General features: G+C 43.6%; 1 protein-coding gene across 9 annotated transcripts in view; it reads right to left on the reverse strand.

Annotated features, from left to right (window-relative positions):
- Positions 1-23,755, reverse strand: part of KIAA1109 (KIAA1109 ortholog) — a 908,505-nt gene that overhangs the window by 220,062 nt on the left and 664,688 nt on the right. For 8 of the 9 annotated variants that reach the window (XM_033938537.1, XM_033938601.1, XM_033938589.1 and 5 more), the window contains 4 exons: positions 18,767-18,947; positions 11,630-11,801; positions 2,027-2,188; positions 1,795-1,934 (listed from right to left, as the gene is read on the reverse strand). In XM_033938537.1, the coding sequence (XP_033794428.1) occupies positions 1,795-1,934; positions 2,027-2,188; positions 11,630-11,801; positions 18,767-18,947 (655 nt within the window). The remainder of the gene's footprint in view (positions 1-1,794; positions 1,935-2,026; positions 2,189-11,629; positions 11,802-18,766; positions 18,948-23,755) is intronic. The other variant, XM_033938553.1, reaches the window with a different exon arrangement.

The following is a 23,755-nucleotide window of genomic DNA, read 5'->3' on the forward strand; positions in this document are numbered from 1 at the left end:
AACAAATTCAGGAGAAAAAGCTTTACTAGGCAGAACTGAGCCCCCTTTAGGTAACTCCATCTTATGTCTCTTGGGCTCAGTGGCTTCCATGCTCTTAAGCTTAGCTACGCTGCTGTTCCGGGACTCTGGCGGTGATTTTTTCCTGGCAGACAGGTCTTCCACAAGTTCCTTAGTCCAAGAGACCAAAGGGAGGCTAAACCTGACGCTCCTGCACCCCCCCCCCTTCACATGCTGCGTGGCACAAGGGTGCTCTTCTGACATCCAACTAGCACAAATCTGTCATAAATTATGGGTAAAAGAGTGTAAGGACTCCATCCTTGCCAGTTTTGAGGCAAAACAAGGTGATTTCAAGGATCTGGAGAACTCTGAAAAAAATTGGGAAATTCAAATAAAGGTTAAAAAAAGACTTTACTAAAAGTTAAAAAAGCCCCTGAAAACAGGATTTTAGAGGTGGGGAACCCTACAGGATGTGACAGAAACCTTCAAAAACAGTTTTTTTTTATCCCCCCCTCCAATTATGCCCATAGGCTGTAATAGCCTTACTCACTGTAATATGCAGTCTGAAGGTGCTGCAGCCTGCCTGAGCCTAAGCAGTACCTAGATCTGGGAGAAAAATCCCTGCCTCAATCAGCCAGTCCTCCAAACGTTGAGATCTTTGGACTACCAGACTGATCCTCAGCCCCTGTAGTACTGCATACGCAAAGGGGGGGAAGGTAAAATCAAAGCTGGCACTCTGAAAAGCCCCACTGAACCCCCTGTGCTCAAGCCCCTGCGATTCAGTAAGCAAGCTAAGCTACTAGGGATATGGCCCTCGAGCTCCACAAATTTTTCTGCAGGCTGGCCAAACAGGTCCTCAAAGGAATAACCTGTTGGCTGCAGGCAAAGCTTTTTCCCGTACTGGGAGCTCTGATGCACCAATAACTGCAAAAAATACTGAAAATAAAAAAGAAATATATAGAGCAGATGCGAAAGACACCTTCCAAGGAAAAACTGAAAAGGGCAGCAGAGTCCTTTGGAAGAGGAGGAGTTGAAAACCTGAAATGGATTTCTTCTGTATGGCTCGTAAGCATGGGGAGAATACCCTACTGTCCAGAACGACACACCTATTGCACTAGAAATATGATTTATGGGGTAAAGAAGATTTAGCTCATGAATTTTAATATCCAGAAAGATGTCCAAGAGAGTCAGCAGTAGGATTAGGGACACAAGCTCTGGATGAGGTGACAGGCAAGTCTGAAGGTTTTAATAAAGATTTTGAAAAATGTGAATCTTCACTCATCCTGTTAATCACTATCCATCCACCACCTGTCCTCCCCTATACAGGCTCAAGACAAGAATAAGAAATCCTTTAAGATACAGTTGAACATATATCCTCCTCCTCACCATGCTCCATACGGTACTGGATCATTGCATATATAATGGGCCTGATTCTGTATAGGACACTGGTATCGGCGGCCGCCTAAGAAGTGTCAATCATGAATCGGCATCCTATGCAGAATTGTGCCTACACTCCCGGACAAGCATTTTGCAGGTCTACATGTCAGGCGTCTGTTTCCTGTCTACGGAGACGCATACCAAGGCCTAAGCCTGCCCTTAAGCATCAATACGTGTCTCCTTAGACGAGCTCCTGAGGCCTACAATGTGGGCATCCTGCCTGGGAGAGTTTTTTAAATGTGTGTCCTGATTGGCTGCCCGACAGTGGTAGGACGTCTACCGCTGCCTGCCATCGGAATGTGCTTTTTGGAGAATCAGACCCTATTAGCCTAGCCTTCTTCACACTGCTCCAGCTCTCACCTGAACACGTACATAGACCACCACATCCACAGGGAAGGAGGAATAAGCAGAGGTGGATGAAGACACTAATGAAACTGTAGTCTCTTCCAAGGGATCTTGTATATCAAACTGACCAATATCATCATCCTGAGAACTGACAGCTGAATGAAAATAAACCAGACAGAAGATGAAAATCAGGAAATTAAGACAGGATCAAATAAAAATATATATTAGGCAGACAGAAAAATGCTACCTGTATAATGTCTTTCTATGGGTGTAATAGGGATGGTTTCAAGAGCCTTTTCTAGAAAGTCCAGAAGATTTGGACTAATGACCATTTCCTCTGGCAAGGACTGTAATGCAACCCAGGCATAGAGTTTAGCTGTTTTAACTCCACTGCTTCCTTTTCCTTTGGCTGCAACAGAAAACAATCCTGGCTTACTTTAAAGAACAGCAGCAAAAAATGTGTTATTTAAGAAATGAAAATTATTGCTTAATAGTTATAGCATTACATTCAAACTCAATATTTATTGCCCCTCACATATAAATCTGATAAAGAATAAAAATTATATTTGGCACTATATAGAGCCTTATAAAAATTATGTTTATTTACAGGGCAGTTTTACAGATTTGTACAAGGTCAAAATGGTTTTACCTGTGCTAAAGGGTTGACTGAAAATTGTCTCCTTCAGTGCAGCTGAAACCCCTAATGTTCTTCCACTGCACTGAAGGAAGCTCTCAGGAACATATTTAGCTCATGTCCCCCCCTCCCTATCTGCCATTGCATACACTTCAAAAGATCTTACAGCTGCCCCTCAATATCTCTCCTCTCTTCTCTCTCCGTTCCTCAAATAAGCTGCTCTTAGCGTTACTCTTCTCCTTCACTGACAATTCCAGACTTCATTCCTGTCATCTACCCCTTCCCTTGTGTAAAAGCAGACTGAAAACCCACCTTTTGGATAAAGTTTTCAATCCTTAACCCTATTCCTCTGCCCTCCAACTCAGCCAGCAGATTAACCATTCCCATTAACTGTATCCATCACATCCTTTAGATTGTAAGCTCTTTCCAGCAGGGACTGTTTTCTTACTCTTTGTGACTCTGTATAGTGCTGTGTGCATCTGATAGCGCTATAGAAATAATGAATAGTAGTAGTAGAGGAGGAAACATACATTGTCAAATTGTTACACATATTTTATCAGCAAAATTTACCTGTCTAAAGATCACTCATGTTTTGTGTCTGCAGCAGTTTTTAATTCTCTTATTTTCCATGCAAGTTCCTGATAGAAGATAAGAATTGCCGCTGCAGGGTCAGACCAGTGGTCCATCGTGCCCAGCAGTCCTCCAGTCAAAGACCAGTGCCCTAACTGAGACTAGACCTACCTGTGTACGTTCCGGTTCAGCAGGAACTTGTCTAACTTTGTCTTGAATCCCTGGAGGGTGTTTTCCCCTAAGATAGACTCCAGAAGAGTGTTCCAGATCTCTACCACTCTCTGGGTGAAGAAGAACTTCCTTATGTTGGTGCGGAATCTATCCCCTTTCAACTTTAGAGAGTGCCCTCTCGTTCTCCCTACCTTGGAGAGGGTGAACAACCTGTCCTTATCTACTAAATCTACTCCCTTCAGTACCTTGAATGTTTCGATCATGTCCCCTCTCAATCTCCTCTGTTCGAGGGAGAAAAGGCCGAGTTTATCTAATCTTTCGCTGTACAGCAACTCCTCCAGCCCCTTAACCATTTTAGTCGCTCTTCTCTGGACCCTATCGAGTAGTACCATGTCTTTCTTCATGTACCGCAACCAGTGCTGGATGCAGTACTCCAGGTGAGGGCGCACCATGGCCCGGTACAGCGGCATGACAACTCTCTCCGACCTGTTCATGAACCCCTTCTTTATCATTCCTAGCATTCTGTTTGCCCTTTTTGCCACCGCCGCCGCCGCACATTACACGGAAGGCTTCATCGGCTTATCGTTCAGAACTCCCAAGTCTCTTTCCTAAGAGGTCTCTCCAAGTACCATCCTGGACATTCTGTATTCATGCATGAGATTTTTGTTACCGACATGCATCACTTTACACTTATCCACGTTGAACCTCATCTGCCATGTCGATGCCCATTCCTCGAGCCTGATTATGTCATGTTGCAGATCTTCACAATCCCCCTATGTCTTCACTACTCTGAATAACTTTGTATTGTCCGCAAATTTAATCACCTCACTCGTCGTACCTATGTCCAGATTGTTTATAAAGATGTTGAAGAGCACGGGTCCAAGCACCGAGCCCTGCGACACCCCACTAGTGACGTTCTTCCAGTCCGAGTATTGTCCATTTACCCCCACTCTCTGTTTCCTATGCTCCAGCCAGTTTTTAATCCATGTGAGTATTTCACCCTCGATTCCATGGTTGCAGTTTTCCGAAGTAGTCGAATGCCTTATGAAAATCCAGATATACAATGTCGACCGGGTCATCCTTGTCTATCTGCCTGTTTACTCCCTCAAAGAAGTGCAGCAAGTTCGTCAAGCAAGATTTGCCTTTCTTGAAACCATGCTGGCTGGTCCTCATCAGCCCGTGTCCGTCAAGGTGATCAATGATGCGGTCCTTTATCAGCGCCTCTACCATGTTTCCCGGTACCGAGGTCAGACTCACCGTTCTGTAGTTTCCTGGGTCTTCCCTCAAACCTTTTTTGAAGATCGGTGTAACATTCGCCACCTTCCAGTCCTCCAGAATCTTTCCCGATTTGATCGACAGATTTGCTATTAGCTGAAGCAGTTCAGCTATAGACCCTTTCAGTTCCTTGATGATCCTTGGATGGATACCATCCGGTCCAGGGGATTTATCGCTCTTAAGCCTATCAATCTGCCTGCATACCTCTTCTAGACTGACCGTTAACCCTGTCAGTTTCCCTTCTTCGCTTCCAGCATATACCCTGATGGGTTCCGGTATGCTGTGTATATCCTCTTCGGTAAATACAGATGCAAAAAAATGTGTTCAGTTTGTCGGCAATTGCTTTGTCTTCTTTTAGCGCTCCCTTTATTCCTTGGTCATCCAGCAGTCCCACTGCTTCCTTCCTCAAAGAGGGACCATGCTTGCTCTAGCGTTTTTACAGTGTTTATCCTCTTCTTAATCTTCCCCACCATGAGTCTCATCCCTTCGTAATTCCCTTTTCGGAAGTTCAATGCCGTCCATGGCTGTCGTTCTGGACCAATGTTTCACCCCTGCGTCCAGGTCGAAGTGGATTATGTTGTGATCGCTGTTTCCCAGCATCCCTTCTACTTCTACACCTTGCGCCAGTCCTCACAATCCATTTAGAATTAAGTCCAGAATTGTATTTCCCTTGACAAGTTGTTCTAGGAAGCAATCGCCTACAGCATCCAGGAACTTGGTTTCCCTAGCGCAGCTGGAAGTGCCTAGGTTCCAGTCTATCCCCGGATAGTTGAAGACACCCATGATAACTGCGTTGCCTCCCTTGCAGTTGCGTTTAATCTTGTCCGTCATTTCTCCATCAATTTCTTCGGACTGCCCTGGAGGTTGGTAGTAGATGCCGATCTTCGTTTCTGTTCCATTTGTTCCTGGAATTTTGAGTTATTAAGTTAATTGCAGAAACCTTAAATATTCAATAAACTGTAGCAATATTAGGGCTCCTTTTATCAAGCAGCGGTAGAGTCTTTTACTGTGGGCCGGTGAGGTAAATATTCCAAAACTCATTCAATTCCTAGGAGCATCTAATCTAATCTTTAGGTTTATACAGTATACTGTATCATCTCTATATATCTAGAGCTCGATTTGGTTTACATAAAGTTAGTAAGTATAAATATTGAAGATAGTTAAATTGGATCTTAAAACAGAATCAATTTAAAAGTGTAGTTTTTTTTCTGGGGCGTGGCTTGGAGGTACACGCGAATGGATGGGTGAAGAGGGAGCTCCCGTTGAAAACAGACATTTTTGTCTTAAATTAGTATTGGAGTATATAAAATTGCCGAGTTTTTTTCATACTGATAGTTATAATGGCTACAGGAAAGCAAAGCAAAGTTGACTCGGCGATGACTAATACAGGAAGTGTGAAGAGATCGAAACCAGAGCCAGTAACACCATCGAAAACTCCGTTACCAAAAAACAGCAAATGGGAAGAGGAAATGTTTAAAGAAATCAAAGCAATTAAAGAAATAGTTCTGTCAAACTCAAAAAAATTAAATGATTTACAAGAAGAAGTATCTACATTAAATAGGAGAACGGAGGTGTTGGAAATAAAAGTAAACCAACTGGAAAAGAACGTGGAGGAGTTTCAAATGGAAAAGAAGCAGTTTAATGAGAACAGAGAGAAAATTGTCTTCCTTACCAAGGAGCTGGAGGACTGTTCAAACCGGATGAGAAGGTCGAATTTAAGAATATTAGGGGCACCGGAAGGGGTGGAGAAAGGGGATCCAATTTCCTTTTTAGAAAACTTCATAATGAAAGTCCTCCCCTTTAAATCAAAACATCTGATTGAGATCGAGCAGGCACATAGGGTCCCTATTAGAAGACCTGATAAATTTGTTGGTCCTCGGCCGCTAATTTTTAAACTTTTAAGATACCAGAATGCCATAGAGATTATCCGCCTAGCAAAGGAAAATCAAAACATGCGGTGCCAAGATGCCAGAATTCATATCGTTCCGGACTTTGCTAAATCCACGGCGGAGAGGAGGAAACAGTTTTTAGATATAAGACCGAGAAATTGGAGCTAAGTACGGTTTATTGTATCCAGCTATCATGAAAATAACAGTGGATAACAAAACACTTAGCTTTGACAGTCCTGAGAAACTTAAGAAGTTTTTAAGACAAAAAGAACAACCCATGACTGAGTGAATATGTGAGGTTTGATTTGATCCAGTTTTTATAAACTCACAGATATAAACTATCCTTCCCCTCTCTACACGGCATCCTCCACGCTGGCAAACTGGGAAGATCCCTCCTCTCCAAAATCACGGGCCTTTGGAACGATCTCACTATCCCGCTGCGGAACCTAGGCTCCCTCCAACTATTCCGAAAACAACTGAAAACCTGGCTTTTCTCTAACATATAACATCTCTTCTCCTGTTTACATCCCCTTTATTCATATGCTCTTGTAAATCTTTCTCCTCTCTCTTCCTATATTTTTAAGCTTTGTAAACCGTGTCGAGCTCCACTTCCGTGGAGATGATGCGGTATATAAACTTAAGGCTTAGTTTAGTTTATTTTCTTTTTCACTTTAATTCATCAGTTATGTGGTTTTAATGTATTTGAGTTGGTTTTAATATTATTTTTTATTCTAATGGTGAAAGAACCTTCTAAGTTTGACTTGAAAATATGGAATGCTCTCAGCATTCTAATGCCAGTATGTATGATAGAAGTATGCAGTGGATATAAAAGTTCTGAAAAAGAAACACTAGCATTCACCTGGGATAACTTTATCCACATGTCAATCTTTACTCAGATCTTTTAAATACTGTATATTGCCATTTAGCAATCACCACTAACATCTTTGCTACCTGAGCCTGGTAGGGATTGTAATGAAAGATTGCATCTTTGGGACAAACTTTATATTTATTTAATTTATTTATTTATTTGTTTAGATTTTTATCCCGTCCTCCCAGTAGCTCAGAACGGTCTAACAAGTGAACATACACAATGGAGCGAAATTAGACATAAGATATACAATAGGTTTAAATATTTGGGCATACAAGACTGAGTAGTAGTTCAAATACAGGGAGTATACAGCCATTAAGAGTAGAGTTTAAGTATAAGTAGTTTAGTTTGGTACAAGTTATTTGAGTTTGGATACAATTTATCAGAGTACAGACTGAGAGAGGGCTGTACTGAGATTTAGGGAGAAGATGGACAGAAGGGAGAAGGGAGAAGAGAGAGGTGGGGTTTGAGGGGGGGTGAAGACTGAGGGTGATCTTTAGTTGAAGAGGATGGTTTTTACCATTTTACGGAATGTCAGTAATGAGTTCTGTTGTCTGAGTTGAGGGGGAAGTTGGTTCCAGAGATGTGGAATGAAGTGGCTGTAGGATCGTTTGCGGGCAGTTTCTGAGAGGAGGGACCTTCCGGGGGGAATGCATAGGCGTATCTCCGATTTTGAGCAGAGGGTGCGGGTGGGGGTGTAGATGGGAAGCTTGGATTTTATGTAGGAGAGGGTGGTGGTATAAAATCTCTTGTGGGCTATTGCCAGGGCCTTGAAAGCACAGCACTGGCTAATTGGGAGCCAGTGTTCGGCGCGGAGTGCTGAGGAGATGGGATCATGGTAGTTGAGGTTGTGTAGGAGGTGGATAGCTGCATTTTGGACCTGTTGGAGGCGTTTGAGATTATTTTTGGTTAGGCCATTAAATAGGGAGTTACAGTAATCCATTCTGGAGAGGACATATGCGTAGAGGAGTTGGGCAAGGTCAGGTGTGGAGATGTAGGGCTTAATCCTTCTCAGTTGGCGAAGGTAGTAGAAGGAGGTGGAGACTACTTGAGATATGTGTGCAGATAGGGATAGGTGCCCGTCTAAGGTTACTCCTAGGCTGCGTACCTGATCTGTTGCTGTTAGTAGAGCAGAGTCCCATGCTAGTGTAGGACGTGTGTATTTGGTGCTTTTTTTCCTGATCCATAAGAGTTTGGTTTTAGAGGCGTTCAGTTGAAGCTTGTTGTTTGACATCCAAGTTTTCATGTCAGAGAGGCAGTGTTGGAGGTTAGCAATTGGGCAATCGTATGGGCCACTGGTAAAGAAGATATATACTGTTATCAAAGACTTCAGGCTCCTAAGTTGCCTCTCTTCTTACTAGGATTGGTGTGTGAGCATGATCCGCCTCCCAGAGACGGCTGGGAACCTTTTAATTTTAATTTGCAATAGTTAGAGCTTTTCCTGCTCTCACTGATACTGACGACTTACGTTGAGATCACTGATTTCCCAAGCCGCTTCTCTTCTTACTGGGCTGGGCGTGGGAGAATGCTCCGCCCCCAAAGGCGATTCGGAACCTTTTAATTTGCAACAGATAGAGTCTTTGTTCTCACCGATACTGAAGATTTACGTGGAGATCAATGATTTCCTTAGCCGCCTCTCTTCTTACTGAGTTGGGTGTGGAAGCATGCTCCGCCCCCAGAGGCGATTAGGAACCTTTTAACCTGCAACAGATAGAGCCTTTGCATGCTCTCACCATTATTGATGACCTGCGTTGATTTCCCAATGCCGTCTCTCTTCTTACTGGGCCAGGCATGGATGCGTGCAGTAGCTGAAGCCAGATAGAGTCGGAGAGGGAAAGTCAGGTAGGAGTGGAGAAACAAAGCCAAAAATCCATCGATGATCATGGAGGAAGTCAGGATGGAAATTTATGTGAAAGCTGCTAAATAAAAAGTTTGAGGAAAGTCCAAAATTTTTTTTTTCCTTTCTACTTTTCTTCATTTGTTTTCAAAAGAAAAGTAGTAGAAGAGAAACTTGAAATACTTGAAAAAGATTTAATAAAATATAAATGGGAAGGCAGCTTAACAGAGAAACAAAAGATACGTCTTCTTCACTCCACGGAAAAGTGACGACCTCTCGAGCTGGCATCGGGCGGGAGGGCACTTGCACATGCACGGTGCAGGCAGTCTAAAAGCTTTCTAAAGATTAAAGTGATACTACACTTTTCAGTCTCTGAATCGGGGCTCTGTGAGAATATGCTGCCTGCTTGTCCAAGGATAAAAACCCCCATCAACAGTGTTCTTGTATTATGAATACTACACATGCATCCCCTCCTATTAAGATGGGAACATTCTTTTAAAGAAATATTCAACCATCTGAAAGAAAGGCTGAAATAATTGTCTCCAATTAAATCCCGGTTTATATATTTCATTACTTTGAAAAATCTGACACCCCACTTTGAACTGTTTTTTGTAAAGGACAGAACAGGCTATATATGTCTTTTTAAATACAATAAAATAATTCTTAGTTTGTACATTTCCTTCTACTTCAATTTTCTACAGTATGCAAGCCCCATTAGAAACACTGAAAAACACAGGGAAAACACCCTCTCTCCACATCTCTAATCCATCTGAAAAAAATAAATAAATAATGGCTATTTGCTATTTGTTTCCTATTTCTGAAGATGAGGTATAGATTAGCTGAAAATGATGACTCCTTGCCATTGTTGTGTCAGTTCAAATAATAGACACTTTGGGGACACTTTTTCAAGCCGTTGACCATTGCAAAGTGCAAGCTCTCAATCATCCAAAAAGTGCATGCTCGAAATTAACACTAGCAGGTTCTTCTTCTATTGGTGCTCGATTTTCCATGTATTTTGTATCTTTAGAAAGGGGAAAATTCTATAAATGGCGTCCTGATTGTCTAACTAGCCAATTGGGATGCATATTTCTGAAAAAAAAAACAACACCCCAAGGCATTTTCGCAAGCCTAGGGAGGCACATAGGGCCGCTAAAGCTTGCTCAAGGCTAGGTGTGGGCATGGCGCCTCCCTAGAGCTGCAATAAGCGCCTGAAATGTAACAAAATCCACCTCAGCATCAATTCCATGGGAGATAGCTGCTGTCATCCCAATTTTGGATATCATTTATGCTTTGTTTTTATCATTTGAGACTCCTGATGCAGGCACCATAGCCGAAACACAGACTGTGTCGAGCCCATGACTTGAATTTACATTTGCCATATATCTCTGCGACTGTTTTAGTCTATTTGCATATAGAATTTATTAATTACTAATAAAGAGAGGTTTGAAGACCACACAAGCTCCGCTCGTTTTTGGAGTTTGCTGCTTAGTGTGCAGAGGTGACTGTCTCCTTTGTGGTTGCCTGAAATGTAGGCCAGCAAAAAGATACGGCCGCTGAGCTGAGCGTGGCAAGGGAATCTCTCCGCCGTGATCAGTTTAGCGGCTGCAGCAGGGAACCCGTCCCACCCCGAGACATCCCCCAGCAGGAGGGATGCCCACTCCATCTTGCTGCTGGCCCCATCACCCCCCGAAGATCCCCAAACACTCCCCGACTCTACCTCAATACTCCCCAATACCCCAAGATCCTCCTGGGAGGGGCCTTAGGCATCTTAGCCAATCAGGGCCTTAGGCCCCTCCCGGTGCATCCCAGGGACATAGGCTTTAGGAATCTGGCCAATCAGAGTCTTGGGCCACTCCCAGTGTATCCCTTCTATGGGAGGGCTCTTAGGCATCTGAGCCAATCAGGGCCTTAGGCCACTCCCCTTTGCATCCCAGAATGCACCGGGAAGAGTCTGCCGGCAGGAGGGAGTATGCATCCCTCCTACCAGGGGATGTCTCAGGAGGAATTGGATGTCTCAGGAGGATGTGGCAGGAGGAATTGGGCACTCCTCCTGCTGCGGACATTTGGAGGGGGGGGCTTCAGGGGTTCTGGCAGGAAGGAGTGAGCATTACTCCTGCCGACTGACTTCATGGGGGGGAACGGTTTCCATGCTGCGGCCGCTAAACTGATTGCCGCAGGAAAATTCCCTTGCAGTGATAAGTTCAGTGGCAATGCAATTCTCTAACCGGTGCCTGTGACATGGATGCTGGTTAGAGAATCGGGGTGGTTAGGTGTCTGTCCATCCAGACAAACGCAATTCTATAAAGGATGCCCATGTGTGATTCTCAAAAGCTGCTTAGGCAGTTGCTAAGACTGCTATACAGAATTTCCCCCCATGTGCACATGTTTTCTATGACATGTGGCACAAAGTTCCTAGGTGAAAAATAGTTGCAGACTGCACAAAACTGCCCTGGCTACTAGTGAATGCATAAACATGTCCATCACTTTTACGGTGCTGTGGTTGCCAGATTTCTCCCACACAGAAGCATTAACATCATTAAGAGTTCTAAGTTCACAGAGGAAAAAGCAGAACTAGCAGAGGACAGATGATCAGGCTTTGTAAGTACCTGATGGGACAGATGGGGACGGGGGAGGAAAGAGAGTGTTAGTCTTGCCAGGAGGTGGTGGAGGATCTTTCATACCATACAGCTTGGATTCTTTGGAAAGAGTTCTTGTCAAAGAGGATCCTCGAGAAGCATTCGGCGAGTCAGTCTTTAAAGTCTTAGAGTTGTAGTGCAACTGTATTAAAACAAATTTATTTCAGTCACTTTCAAGATTTGCTTTGACTTAAAAGTAGGAATAACTTTAAAGCATATACAGATAGTTGGCAAAGGAATCGCTTCTGACGTGAATAAGCTTCAGTTTCATTTATTTGCTGTACTAGAAACGTTTTTCGCTCTAAACAGGCTCACACTTAGTAGCAGGAGGGAAACTTTTCAGCCAATTTATACCCCAAAACACAATGTGATTTGCAGGTCCTGATTCTATCCATTGAAATCCATTGAGTGCTGCCGGGTCCCATAATTCATGAATACAGGTTGTCAAATTCAGGACTGGCCTAAAATCTCCCTCCTGGAACTGACATAGAGCAGTACTGTAGTTACAACTGAAAAGATCTAGGCAACTCTCAAACTGTGGGCCACGAAGAGATTCCAGAATTGAAAATGACCTTCATAAGAATTCACTAGAATAAGTCACATACACAAGAGTCTGAACATGTTATGAGCGTCTGTGTGATTAATCCTTGAACACTAACGTCAAGTAATTTTATTTTTTATGCAGTGCTTATCCTGACTTGAGAAACAAAGCAATTACCGTTTGGATCTTCTTATTCTTGCGGACTTGGATTTTCAGCTCTGACAGAGAACAGCTGCAGATGATGGATGATGAAATGTGTTTTGCTGGTTGACTATAGAGTTGTGTTTTGAGTTAATTTGCACTCAAAAGCAAGCTCATTCATCACATTGATTAGCAAGTCTATTCTATCTAATTTAGTTTCACCATTGTTACAATTACTCATACATAGATTAAACAACTTTAAAGAAATAATGTGCTGTGAAAAACATTTGCTCCATTTAGTGCGCCGGAGCTAAAAAAGTTTGAGAGATATTGAACTATTCTAGCAGGACCCTTCCCACAAGAATGATTGAGACTTTTAAAATACTAAAAGGATTCGACAAAATAGAGCAAGAAACATTGTTGTTCTCATTGTCAAAAGTGACACGGACAAGAGGTCATGGACTAAAGCTGAGGGGCATCAGGCCCAGGACAAATGTCAGGAAGTTCTGTTTCACACAGCGAGTGGTGGACGCTTGGAATGCTCTCCTGGAAGAGGTTGTGAAGGAGACCACCATTCTAGGATTCAAGGGCAAGTTGGATGCACACTAGAGAATGACACGGGGAAAAAATCTGTCCCCGTCACCGCCCCGTCACCGGCCCACCATCCTCTGCACCGCCCCGTCACCGCCGTTCCCTTCACCGCCCCGTCACCGTCACCGCCATCCCTTTCACCGCCCCGTCACCGCCACTGCCATCCCATTCACCGCCCCGTCACCGTCCCCGCTGCATCCATATAAGCCTTAGTACTGTAATATTTAGCTTATTCCTTTCTTATAAATCAAAGTTCCTGCTGCTGAACTAGAGAAAGAGATGTTCAGCTGGCAGGGCTTTGTTTATAAATTTTTATCAACACAACTGATATACTACTTTATCCTAAAGCAAAAAATAAATAAATAAATATAATTTTTTTTCTACCTTTGTTGTCTGGTTTCTGCTTTCCACATCTTCTCATTCAATTCCTTCCATCCACTGTGTGTCTTCTCTCTACGTCTTCCATTTGCTGTTACTGTGCCTCTCCCTTCACCCCCCCCAATTGGTCTAGCACCCATCTTCTTCCCTCCGCTCCCGCATAGTCTGGCATCTGTCTTCTTCCCACTCTGTCTTCCACATTTCCCTTGGGGGTCTGTTCCTCTCCACCCTCCTTCAATGTCTGTTCTATTCCTTTCCACCACCACCCTTCCCTCCCTCCTTTACCATCTGTTCCTTTCTACTACCCTTCAGCTCCTCTCGCGTGGCCTATGTACCTTCCTTCCTCTTATTTTCATGGCACGTTACAATGTAATTTGTGCAAGCCACTGGAGCCTGCAAGCTCGATCCCTGTCCCATCCCCACAAACCATCTCGCTTCTGTGCTCCTATTTTCTCCATTTCTAATATCTCCCCTATGTATCTGTCATTGCCCCCCCTGTGTCCATATACCATCCCCATGGCATGTCCCCTTTATGTCTCTGTCCCTATGCCCCATGCACATAATTTCCCCTCTTTCTGTTACCTTCCTGTGTCCAGATTTCCCCTATCTTCCTCTTCCATACCAGTGTGTCTCTTCTTTTCAACCCCATCTAGCTTTTTTCCCTCTTTCTTCCCCCCCCCTTGCTTCTAGCATCTGGCTCACCTGCCAGTCCTTCCCTTTCTTTCCTGCTGTGGGTTTTTCTTTCCGACTTCATCCCCTTGGCCCAGAATCTCTTTCCCTTTCACTCCCTCCTTCCAATTTGAGCCGGGAACACTAGCGATCGCACGGTCCCCGCAGCTCACACCCGCCTGCCCAATCGATTCTAGTGTTTAGCCAGCTCTCTCCCTTCTCCTCACCTTAGTTTGTAGATTTTCTTTTTCGGCGACCTGCACGCTATCAGAGAGCCGCGCACGCGCGGCTGCTCAGTGTTCAATCTTCTGCTCTGCTGCAACTTCCTGTTTCCGGTTGCGTCAGAGCAGAAGATTGAACACTGAGCAGCCGCGTGTGCGCGGCTCTCTGATAGCGTGCGGGTCGCCGAAAAAGAAAATCTACAAACTAAGGTGAGGAGAAGGGAGAGAGCTGGCTAAACACTAGAATCGATTGGGCAGGCGGGTGTGAGCTGCGGGGACCGCGCGATCCTTCATGCCTCACTGCGGGGACAAGACCATTCACCGCCCCGTGGGCGGTGAATGGCCTTGTCCCCGTCGCCGCAGCGACTGCTAGTTTTCTTCCCCGTTTTCGGCGGGTGACCCGCGGCTAAAATGCGGTGGCCGCGGGTAAACCGCCACCGTGTCATTCTCTAATGCACACCTTCTTGCAAATCACATTGAGGGATACGGGTGATCAGGGTCTCCATCTGGGAGCACCTGGCTTGGCCTCTGCGTGTGCGGGTCGCTGGAATAGATGGACCTAGGGTCTGATCCGGTGAAGGCGTTTCTTATGTTCTTATGTTAAGATGATTATAGCACTGCACAAAGGACATCAATAAGAAAGCTGATGTTATTCCCAAAATGAGAGAAACCTCTAAATAAATTTGAACCATCTTATTTAAATTCATCTGAAAATAGCTAAATTATTAACATATCATTGTAGCAACAGAGAAAGACCACCATGGTCCATCTAGTCTACCCACCAAGGTAGCCAGAGCTACATCCACAACAACCAGGTTACACCCTTCGAAGCCTTGATATAAGTGTGAGGCTTTTAAAGATTTGGTTTGGTCCCATCCTCTTTTGTCCATCCAGTCAGGTAGCAAGAATTGTGCCTATCGTACCAGACAGATTACACCCTTCTAAGCTCTTTTAAAGTGTAACGTTAATTTAAGGTTTGTTTTTCCTCTATAGTCTATCCAGTCAGGTGGCCAAAGTTGTATTGGCCTTACCAGCCAGGTTTCCCTCTAAGCCTTGATGAATGTCTGAAGGTCATTGAGATGTGCTTTGATTCCATCCTCTTCTGTCCATCTAGTCAGGTAGCTTGAGTTATACAGTACATGCCGTACCAGCAGGGTGGGGGATGCCTGGAATTCCCTCACGGTGGAGGTGTTGGAAACAAAAATAGTGACAGAGTTCAAAAATATGGGGGATAGACACAAAGTATCTTTAAATAGAAAGAGGTTAGTATCTAAACAAGGTAACTGCATCTTTACCAGTCTGCACAGAAAGATGTCAAATCGGAATTCCTTGCTCCAATATCAGAGCTTCCATCCCAGAGAACTGAGGAATAGTATTCCCACAGGCCAGTTCCTCCGGTTGAGGAGGATCTGCTGTGATGATAAGGATTTTAATATTCAGGCTAGTGCGATGCATTGCATCATCGCTGTATAAGTACAGTCTCTTGCATTGTAAACCGCTCTGAACTGTTTGTGATATTGCGGTATACAAAAATAAAGTTATTATTATAAGTTTATGGAGAAGGGTTATCCAGGGAAAATAGTCAAGAGAGCATGGAAGAGAGCCAAGCACTGTCAGCGTCATTGGCTTATACACTCCGCTACTCAAAGATCTAGTGACAATTTAGCTTGTGTATTACCGTACACTTGCAATAGCACTTCCATCAAAAATATCATTAAGAAACATTGGCCAGTCCTTCAACATCACAAGGTATTTTCTCAGAGTCCTAAATTTGCATTCTCCAGAGTGCGCAATTTAGGAAAAATGTTGAAATACAGGAACATGGACAAGGCTAATCATAGCACTTCTCCACATAAAAGATGTGGAGGTTGTCGCTATTGCCAGTATGTTTTAGAGGTGGAATCAATAGTGATTCCTCATAGAGGCGGTAAACACTATTTCCTTTCTATGGGTACGGATTGTGATTCCAGTGGGGTCATGTATTGCATAATTTGTCCGTGTGGCCAATATTACTTCGGCCACACTATTAGAAAAATTAAGGTTCGTTTAACAGAACATCTGAGTAATATTCGTAGGAGCCGCATCACGGCTCCCCTGGTGTCCCATTGGTTGGAAAAGGAACATCCCATTGAAGTCTCAAATACACGGTCCTTTTCCATGGTTCTCGCTTTTCGGGGGATTTGTCCAAATTTTTATTAATTAAGGAACATAGGTTTATTTTTAAGTGGCAAACTTTGTTCCCCCTGGGGATTAAATGCAGAAATAGACTGGTTCCAGTTATGAGTTAATCCATAACTGGTTCCAGTTATGAGTTAGGCTTAGTCCTCGGGATTTTGTCATTTCTGGCATTTCTTTAGAGAGATTCAAAAAGGGAGGAACAATAGTAAGCACTCACATGCTGCTCAGTCTTCTTTGCCCTCTGGGTTAGAAACAGCCACGAGTGGGTATGTAAGTTATGGATTGGAAAGACAGTTCTAAATTTATTTTTCCAATCTCTATTAAGGGTACTACTTTACAGTTGATAAGTAACATCAAGATTATCTTCGATGATAAACTAACCTATCATAATCACATTAGTAATATTGTTAAATCCATCTTTTACAGACTTTGTCAAATCCATTCAGTATCTAAATTTCTATGTCCAAAATCTCTTAACATTCTGATTCACTCCTTGATTATTTCAAAAATCGATTATTGCAATGCCCTACTCAAGGGAATAGCCCAAAACGAAATTAGATGTTTACATTTAGATGTTTACATTTACATGTTTACAAAATGCTTCAATTAAAATTATAATGAAAGCTAAGAAATTTGATCATGTCACTCCCCTTCTTAAGAAAGCGCACTGGCTCCCAGTCGTGCATCATATACAGCAGGGGTGCCCAATACGTCGATCGCGATCGACCAGTAGCTCAGGAAGGCAACGTGAGTCGATCGCGGAGCCCATCCCGGGCTCCGTGATAGACTCGTGTTGCCGTCCTGATCTACGGGCCGATCAGCCTTCCTCTCCAGTGTTCTCCCTAGGGCCTTTTAGCTGGGCGATCCGCCCAGCTGTCATCTGCCGCTGCTGAACATTGAAAAAACAAAAAAAAAAACCGGCTTGGAGATTTCAGCCCGTAGCGAACTTATGCTCCGGGCTCTAACATGTGCGTGCCGGCTTCTCTTCTCTTCCCTCTGAAACCGGAAGTTATGTCCGGGGGGGAGAGAAGGGAAGCCGGCACGCACATGTTGAGAGCCCTGAAGCAAGCGTTTGCTATGGGCTAATGCGGGAGACAGGTTAGTGAAGCATTTGTTCTTCTTCCTGCCGGGTCCTGCCTACTTTCTGTTTCCGCGAAGGCAGGACCCGGCAACATTTCCCCCAATAGGTTGATCACGATCTTGGGCTGATCAGCCTTCCTCTTCCCGACGGCAGAATTGACGTCGGGGAGAGGAATGCTGGTTGGCCGAAGCAGGGAGAGCTTGGGGCCTGTTATTGGTGGCTTTGGGTCCTGGTCCCCAATGGCAATGGCAGTGGCTTGAGGGAGGGCAGGGAGAAAGAAAGAAAAAGGGCAGGAAGGAAGACAGAAGGAAAGAAGAGAAACAGAAATAAAGAAAGTGAGGCAGAGAGAAAGAAAGGGCAGGGAAGAGGAAGGAAAAGTTGGGGGAAGGAATGAGGTCTGGATGAGAGAAGCATACAGGCTGAAAGAAGGGAAGAAAGATTAAGTGAGCCAAGTATAAGATAACCAAGCCATTGTGACATCACTGATGAGGTTGGCTCTTAGGCATTGGTGGAATGAGGCATTATTACATCACAATCTGAGCTTTGGAATGTTGTTACTAAAGAATGACATGGGGACAAATTTTTCCCTGTCCCCATTCCTGCAAGCTCCACCCTCATCTGCACAAGCCTCAAACATTTTAAATCATAAGTGTTCGAGGCTTGTGCGGTTAAGGCAGAGCTTACATGAATAGGGCAGGGATGGGGACGGGACGCTCATTCACTGAAGACGCCAATGCGATTTGCATATTTTGCATGACCTGTCTCAGTTCTGTATTTTAATTATGATTTGCACTGAATCACTTGTCTTTGCCCTGAAGAAGGCATTCCAGATTGCCGAAACTGAGATCCTAGTTGGGAATTGTTTTCAAGCCAAGTAACATTATTGGGACTTTATATGCAAGATTTGTATGTGTTTTATGAGAATAAATGTAACTGTCAATTTAGACATTTTGCTTGCCTCTTTCATTTGTTGCTCATATATCGAGGAAGTTTTCTTCTTTTTTTCGATTGGCCACTGTTGGAAACTGGGCTTGATGAACCTACAGTCTGTTCCAGTATGGCTAATCTAATCTAATCTTCAGTTTATATACTTGGTCATCTCCCGAAGGAGCTCGACTCGGTTTACAAATGATTAAAATTAGAATGACATGAAAGTAGGCCTGAGAGAGAGAGAGTGCTATTGGTGTATCATTTCCAGAAAGAAGCACTGGTAATTAAAATTGAAGATGTAAAACTAAAAAAGTAAAATATACTATTACTACAGCACTTCAGCAAGTAAGCTTTCAAGATATTGTGTAAACAGTTACCTTTACATCAACTCCAGGAATGTAAAATATAGTGGTTTCCATGTCAGTAGGTTTTGTCTGCAGGGTCGTTGGCACTTTCTTTCCAGCAAGTAAATGTGTACTAGATGAATAATTAGCTTGCAATTTCTTTTTCTTTGAAGGCGATTCTTGATCCAAATTTTTTGAGCTTTGATCATAGTTTCTACAAAAAGAAGTGGAAAGAACCCTGTAAAGCTTCAATGATGTATCTTATATAAAAATTAAAATAAGGCATGAGCCAAAGTTAACTCTGTATTTAGTGACCATAATTTTTTAGTTAAGTCCAGATTTAGGAATATGTAAAAAGGGCAACTGCCTAGGACAGCAAGTTTTGAAGGTGTCATATACTCAGGTCAAAGAGGAACCTGGTTCCTCTATTGTAGGGGCACATGCATGTCTACTTCAAAGGGGCATCATTCGGGCTGTATCTTTGGAAAATCTCTAATTTCTTATAACTAAGGAGTGTCACAGCTATCTCTCTTAATCCTAGCACAGTGGTTCCAATTTGTTAATATCTGAAAGAGAGATTATGTAAGCTCTTTTCCAGTAGTAGGTGAAACATTCTAGACAGATGGGTTATATCCCTATAGTCGAGTGCTGCAGAAGAAATCCACTCTGGATTTTTCATTCTACCTCTGCTGTACTTCAATGGGTTCTGTAGCTCCAAGCACTGAGAGCCACCCAATACATGTGAAGTAGAAGTAACCTGTAGCAACAGGCTTAAACCAATTGTTCTGCTCAAGAATTAACTCAACCGTAATGTAAACTGCCAACACTGGCTTCAAAGGAGGTCAGAAACAGCTCCCATAACTAATGGGCAGACTGGATGGACCATTCAGGTCTTTATCTGCCGTCATTTACTATGTTACTATGTATATATATAAAGCTGATAATAAATCCTGGTGCTTGATACTAAAATTTAACTAAAGAAACAAAAATAAATATAGTGATCTATTGAGTGTGCACACATCGGTCATATGAAATAGAGAGCAATGACATGGAGAACAATCATGGCTCCACTCTGTTCTCCATACTTCCACAACTGTTTCATATAAGCTATTTTTCTGAAGTACGTTGTTACTGCTTATTAACGCATGCAACAGTCAAATAGAAAATTCTATAATCCAGATGGAAAATCACTTATCTGTGTGTCAATATAAATGGCATCCGTTTGAACATGTTGCAGAGTATACAAGATGGCCTCTGGTGTACTCTATCTCAAAGTCCCGACATGGAATGGTCCCAGACACCTTCCATTCAAGTGAAAATAAGTGAATTGTAAAATCCAAATATCAGTCCTTGTGGCTCTCTGTAAACCTGCTATTACTTCCCTTGACTCTGGCTGAGTTTCAAGCATCTTTTTCAGGAGGGGATGGCGTGAGTAAACACAGAAACTCCACCCTCTACCTAATTTTCAGCGGTCATCCAGACAGTTTTCAAACAGGAACTGGCAAACAAACGCCAAACTAAGAACACCATATAAAGCTAAAACATATATACAAATTCTTCCCAACCCCCAAGAGCTGATGGGCATCCAAGAATCAGTAAGGATTGGGCAGGGGTCTAGAATGTCTCACCTATCTACTAGAAAAAAGCTTACCAGGGTAAGTACATAATCTCTTTTCCAGTGCAATAGGTGAGACATTCTAGACAGATGGGATGTACAAAAGCAATCCCCCAAATAGCTAGGGTTGGTTGCTGTGCCAACCCTGAAGACCAAGGACCCAAAGACAGAGTCCTGATTTGCTGCCACATTCATTGCTGTAAAACTTGGCATACGTGGGAAGAGAAGACCACATTGCCATTTTGCAAATCTCCTCACGAGAGACAGCTCAAGCTGCGGCCCACGAAGAGGCCACACTCATGGAAGAATGTGTCTTGACTGAAATAGTAGACTGTTTCCTTCTATGAATCCATCTGGAAATCATGGCCTTGGAAGCTCCACCTAACTAAATGAGTCAGCATAAAAAAATGGTAGACCACTAGATAATGCAGAAGAACTCTGCGCACATCCAGTTTCTTCAGCATTCAATCATGTGTCCTGAAACCAGTATGCTGAAAGGCAGGCAAACACACTTCCTGATTAATCTCTATCTCAAAGAATCCCAAAGGTCTTAATGTATCTCTAATGCATACTTGAACTGTATCGACTATCTATACTTGTACTATAATGCAAATCTATCTAATCCTCCAACTGTACTGTAAGTCGCATGGAACTTCTGTAGGCATAGCGCGACTCATAAATTCCAGATTAGATTACATTAACACAGAAATCCAAAACCATCTTTGGCAGGAAAGACGGAACTGTCCAAAGGGAAACCCAGCCTCCGAAATACGGAGGAACAGTTCTCTGCAAGACAGAGCCTGTAGTTCCAACACATCTCGCTGAAAGAATAGCAACCAGAAAAACATTCTGGAGTGTCGTCCAAAAGGGAAGTATATTGAAATGGCTCAAAGGAGCCCTGATAAAGCTAGACAGCACCAGTTAAAGGCCCCTGGAAGGGAAAGGTTGTTTAACTGGCAGATTGACATGAAGCGTCCCCCTTTAGAAATCTAGCAACAGCAGGATGATATGCCAGAAAGGACCGATACTCCATGGATCTAAAACAAGAACCCAGTCCTGAAGAGAAGCCACAGTGAGGCCTTTATCCAGACTAGCCTAAAGAAAGGTGAGAATCAGCGAGATCACAGCTGAATAAGGGTCCACCTGGGCTTGGGCGCACCCATGTTGGAAAGCCTTTCACACCTTAGTGCAAGCCAAAACCATGGATGACTTCTTAAATGTGAGCAGAGTATTACATTACATTACATTAGGGATTTCTATTCCGCCATTACCTTAGGGTCAAGGCAGATTACAAGAGTTAAAGAGGGTGTTTTACAAAAAGATTTCTGGTCCTTTTTGCTAAGTTGGATGCTGCAGCCCCCCATTCCCCCCGGGCTACGCCATACATCCAAAAATGCTAAATTTGTACAATCCTGGCAAGAATCCACATGGGGGGAGCCCAATGACTCAATCCCAGCAAGTTTCTAGGTGAAATTAGCAGTTTTGGAGAAGCAGAGAGCTTTAGAAAAAAAAAAGAATTGGTAAAAATCCAAGTTTGTTGCCATCAAAAAATTTGAGCTAAAATTGCAATATTTTTCACACTTCCCCAAAGTCTAAAAACAGCGATTTTAGAATTTTCGTGGGGGGGGGACACACACACAAGGGAACATCCAGAAACACTCAAAACCCCACTTTTCATAGAAACATAGAGTGTGACGGCAGAAAAGGGCCGACAGCCCAACAAGTCTGCCCACTCAAGAACCCTCCCTCCTCGAGAATCCATCTTTTAAGCAATCCTCTGGAGCAACCCCATCAGACGGTCCCATCGTCCCTTGAAGTCGAGCATGGTACTGGCCTCAGCTACCTGACGTGGAAGACCATTCCATCGATCAATTACCCTTTCGGTGAAGAAGTATTTCCTGGTGTCCCCATGAAATCTTCCCCCCCCTGAGTTTTAGCGGGTGCCCTCTTGTCGCCATGGGACCCGTAGGTAAAAGATTTCTTCCTCCACCTCAATGCGGCCCGTGACGTATTTGAATGTTTCTATCATGTTCCCCCTTTCTCTGCGCTCTTCAAGAGAATATAAACGCAGCCTGTTCAGACGTTCTTTGTATGGGAGATCCTTGAGTCCTGAAACCATCCTAGTGGCCATTTGCTGAATCGACTCCATTCTCTTCACATCCTTTTGATAATGTGGCCTCCAAAGCTGAACACAGTACTCCAGGTGAGGTCTCACCATGGATCTGTATAACGGCAGTATAACTTCAGGCTTTCAGCTGATAAAGCTTCTTCTAATGCATCCCAGCATTTGTCTAGCCTTTGCTGATGCTTTCTCCACCTGATTAGCAACTTTCTTATCATTCCGGATGTTTACTCCCGAGTCCCGTTCTGCTGCAGTTCTTATTAGGTTTTCACCATTCAGGGTGTACGTTCTCCATGGATTTCCGTTACCAAGGTGCATTACCTTACATCTTTTGGCATTAAAATTCAGTTGCCAAGTACTGGACCATTGTTCTAGTAATAGTAGGTCCTGTTCCATGTTGCCGGGCATGGTTGCACCGTTAGATTCTGCCGCGCTGCCCACAACGTTGCATAGTTTAGCGTCATCAGCGAATAATGTAATTTTGCCTCGAAGTCCCTGAGGCAGATCCCTTACAAAGATATTGAATAGTACTGGGCCCAAGACCGAGCCCTGCGGTACTCCAGGCTGTCAACATGTATAATCACTGTGACCTGACAGGATCTGTGCTGCAACCTGCTTTCAGGTCTCTCACAGTATCTGGATGAGAAAATTCACTGCCACAATGCTAGGAATGGTTCTGTAAAGCTGATCTTGGGGCCACCAGTCAGACTCCTATGTCTGACTACTTCTCTACCCCTGCAGACCAACAGGTACATACCGGGAAGGGCAGAGGTGTGAAGATAAAGCCAGCACTCTGCGAGACACTACTGAACCTCCTAAGGGCACGCGACAGCCTGCACTCAACCCCTGATTAATAGTAGGTGAGACCACATCAGGGAGAAACTAAGCAGGCTGGCTAACAGGTACCCTGTCAGCTACAGACCATAGTCTGAGAATTCTCAAGCAGGCAGAGCTTCAAATTTGCTCCAAGCACCAAATTACCCAAGAAAGGGACAAAATTACATTGAATTAAAAATAATAAAATGGGAAGAGCAGAACAAACGCTCCTGCAGGCACGCGTGCAGAAGAGAAGAATTGTAGGTAGAGCTAGAGAACTCAGTGAAGTACAGCAGAGGCAGAGTGAAAAATCCAGAGTGGATTCCTTCTGCAGCAGCACGTGCCTATAAGGAAATAACCCATTTGTCTAGACTGTTTCACCTATTGCACTGGAAGTTTATATTCAAGTTGTGAGCTACATCTGAGCTATCAGTGTTAGAAAATGAAAGTTAAAATTTTCAGGTACCAC

The sequence above is a fragment of the Geotrypetes seraphini genome, chromosome 1 (assembly GCF_902459505.1).
Source record: "Geotrypetes seraphini chromosome 1, aGeoSer1.1, whole genome shotgun sequence".
In the NCBI taxonomy this organism is placed as follows: domain Eukaryota; kingdom Metazoa; phylum Chordata; class Amphibia; order Gymnophiona; family Dermophiidae; genus Geotrypetes; species Geotrypetes seraphini.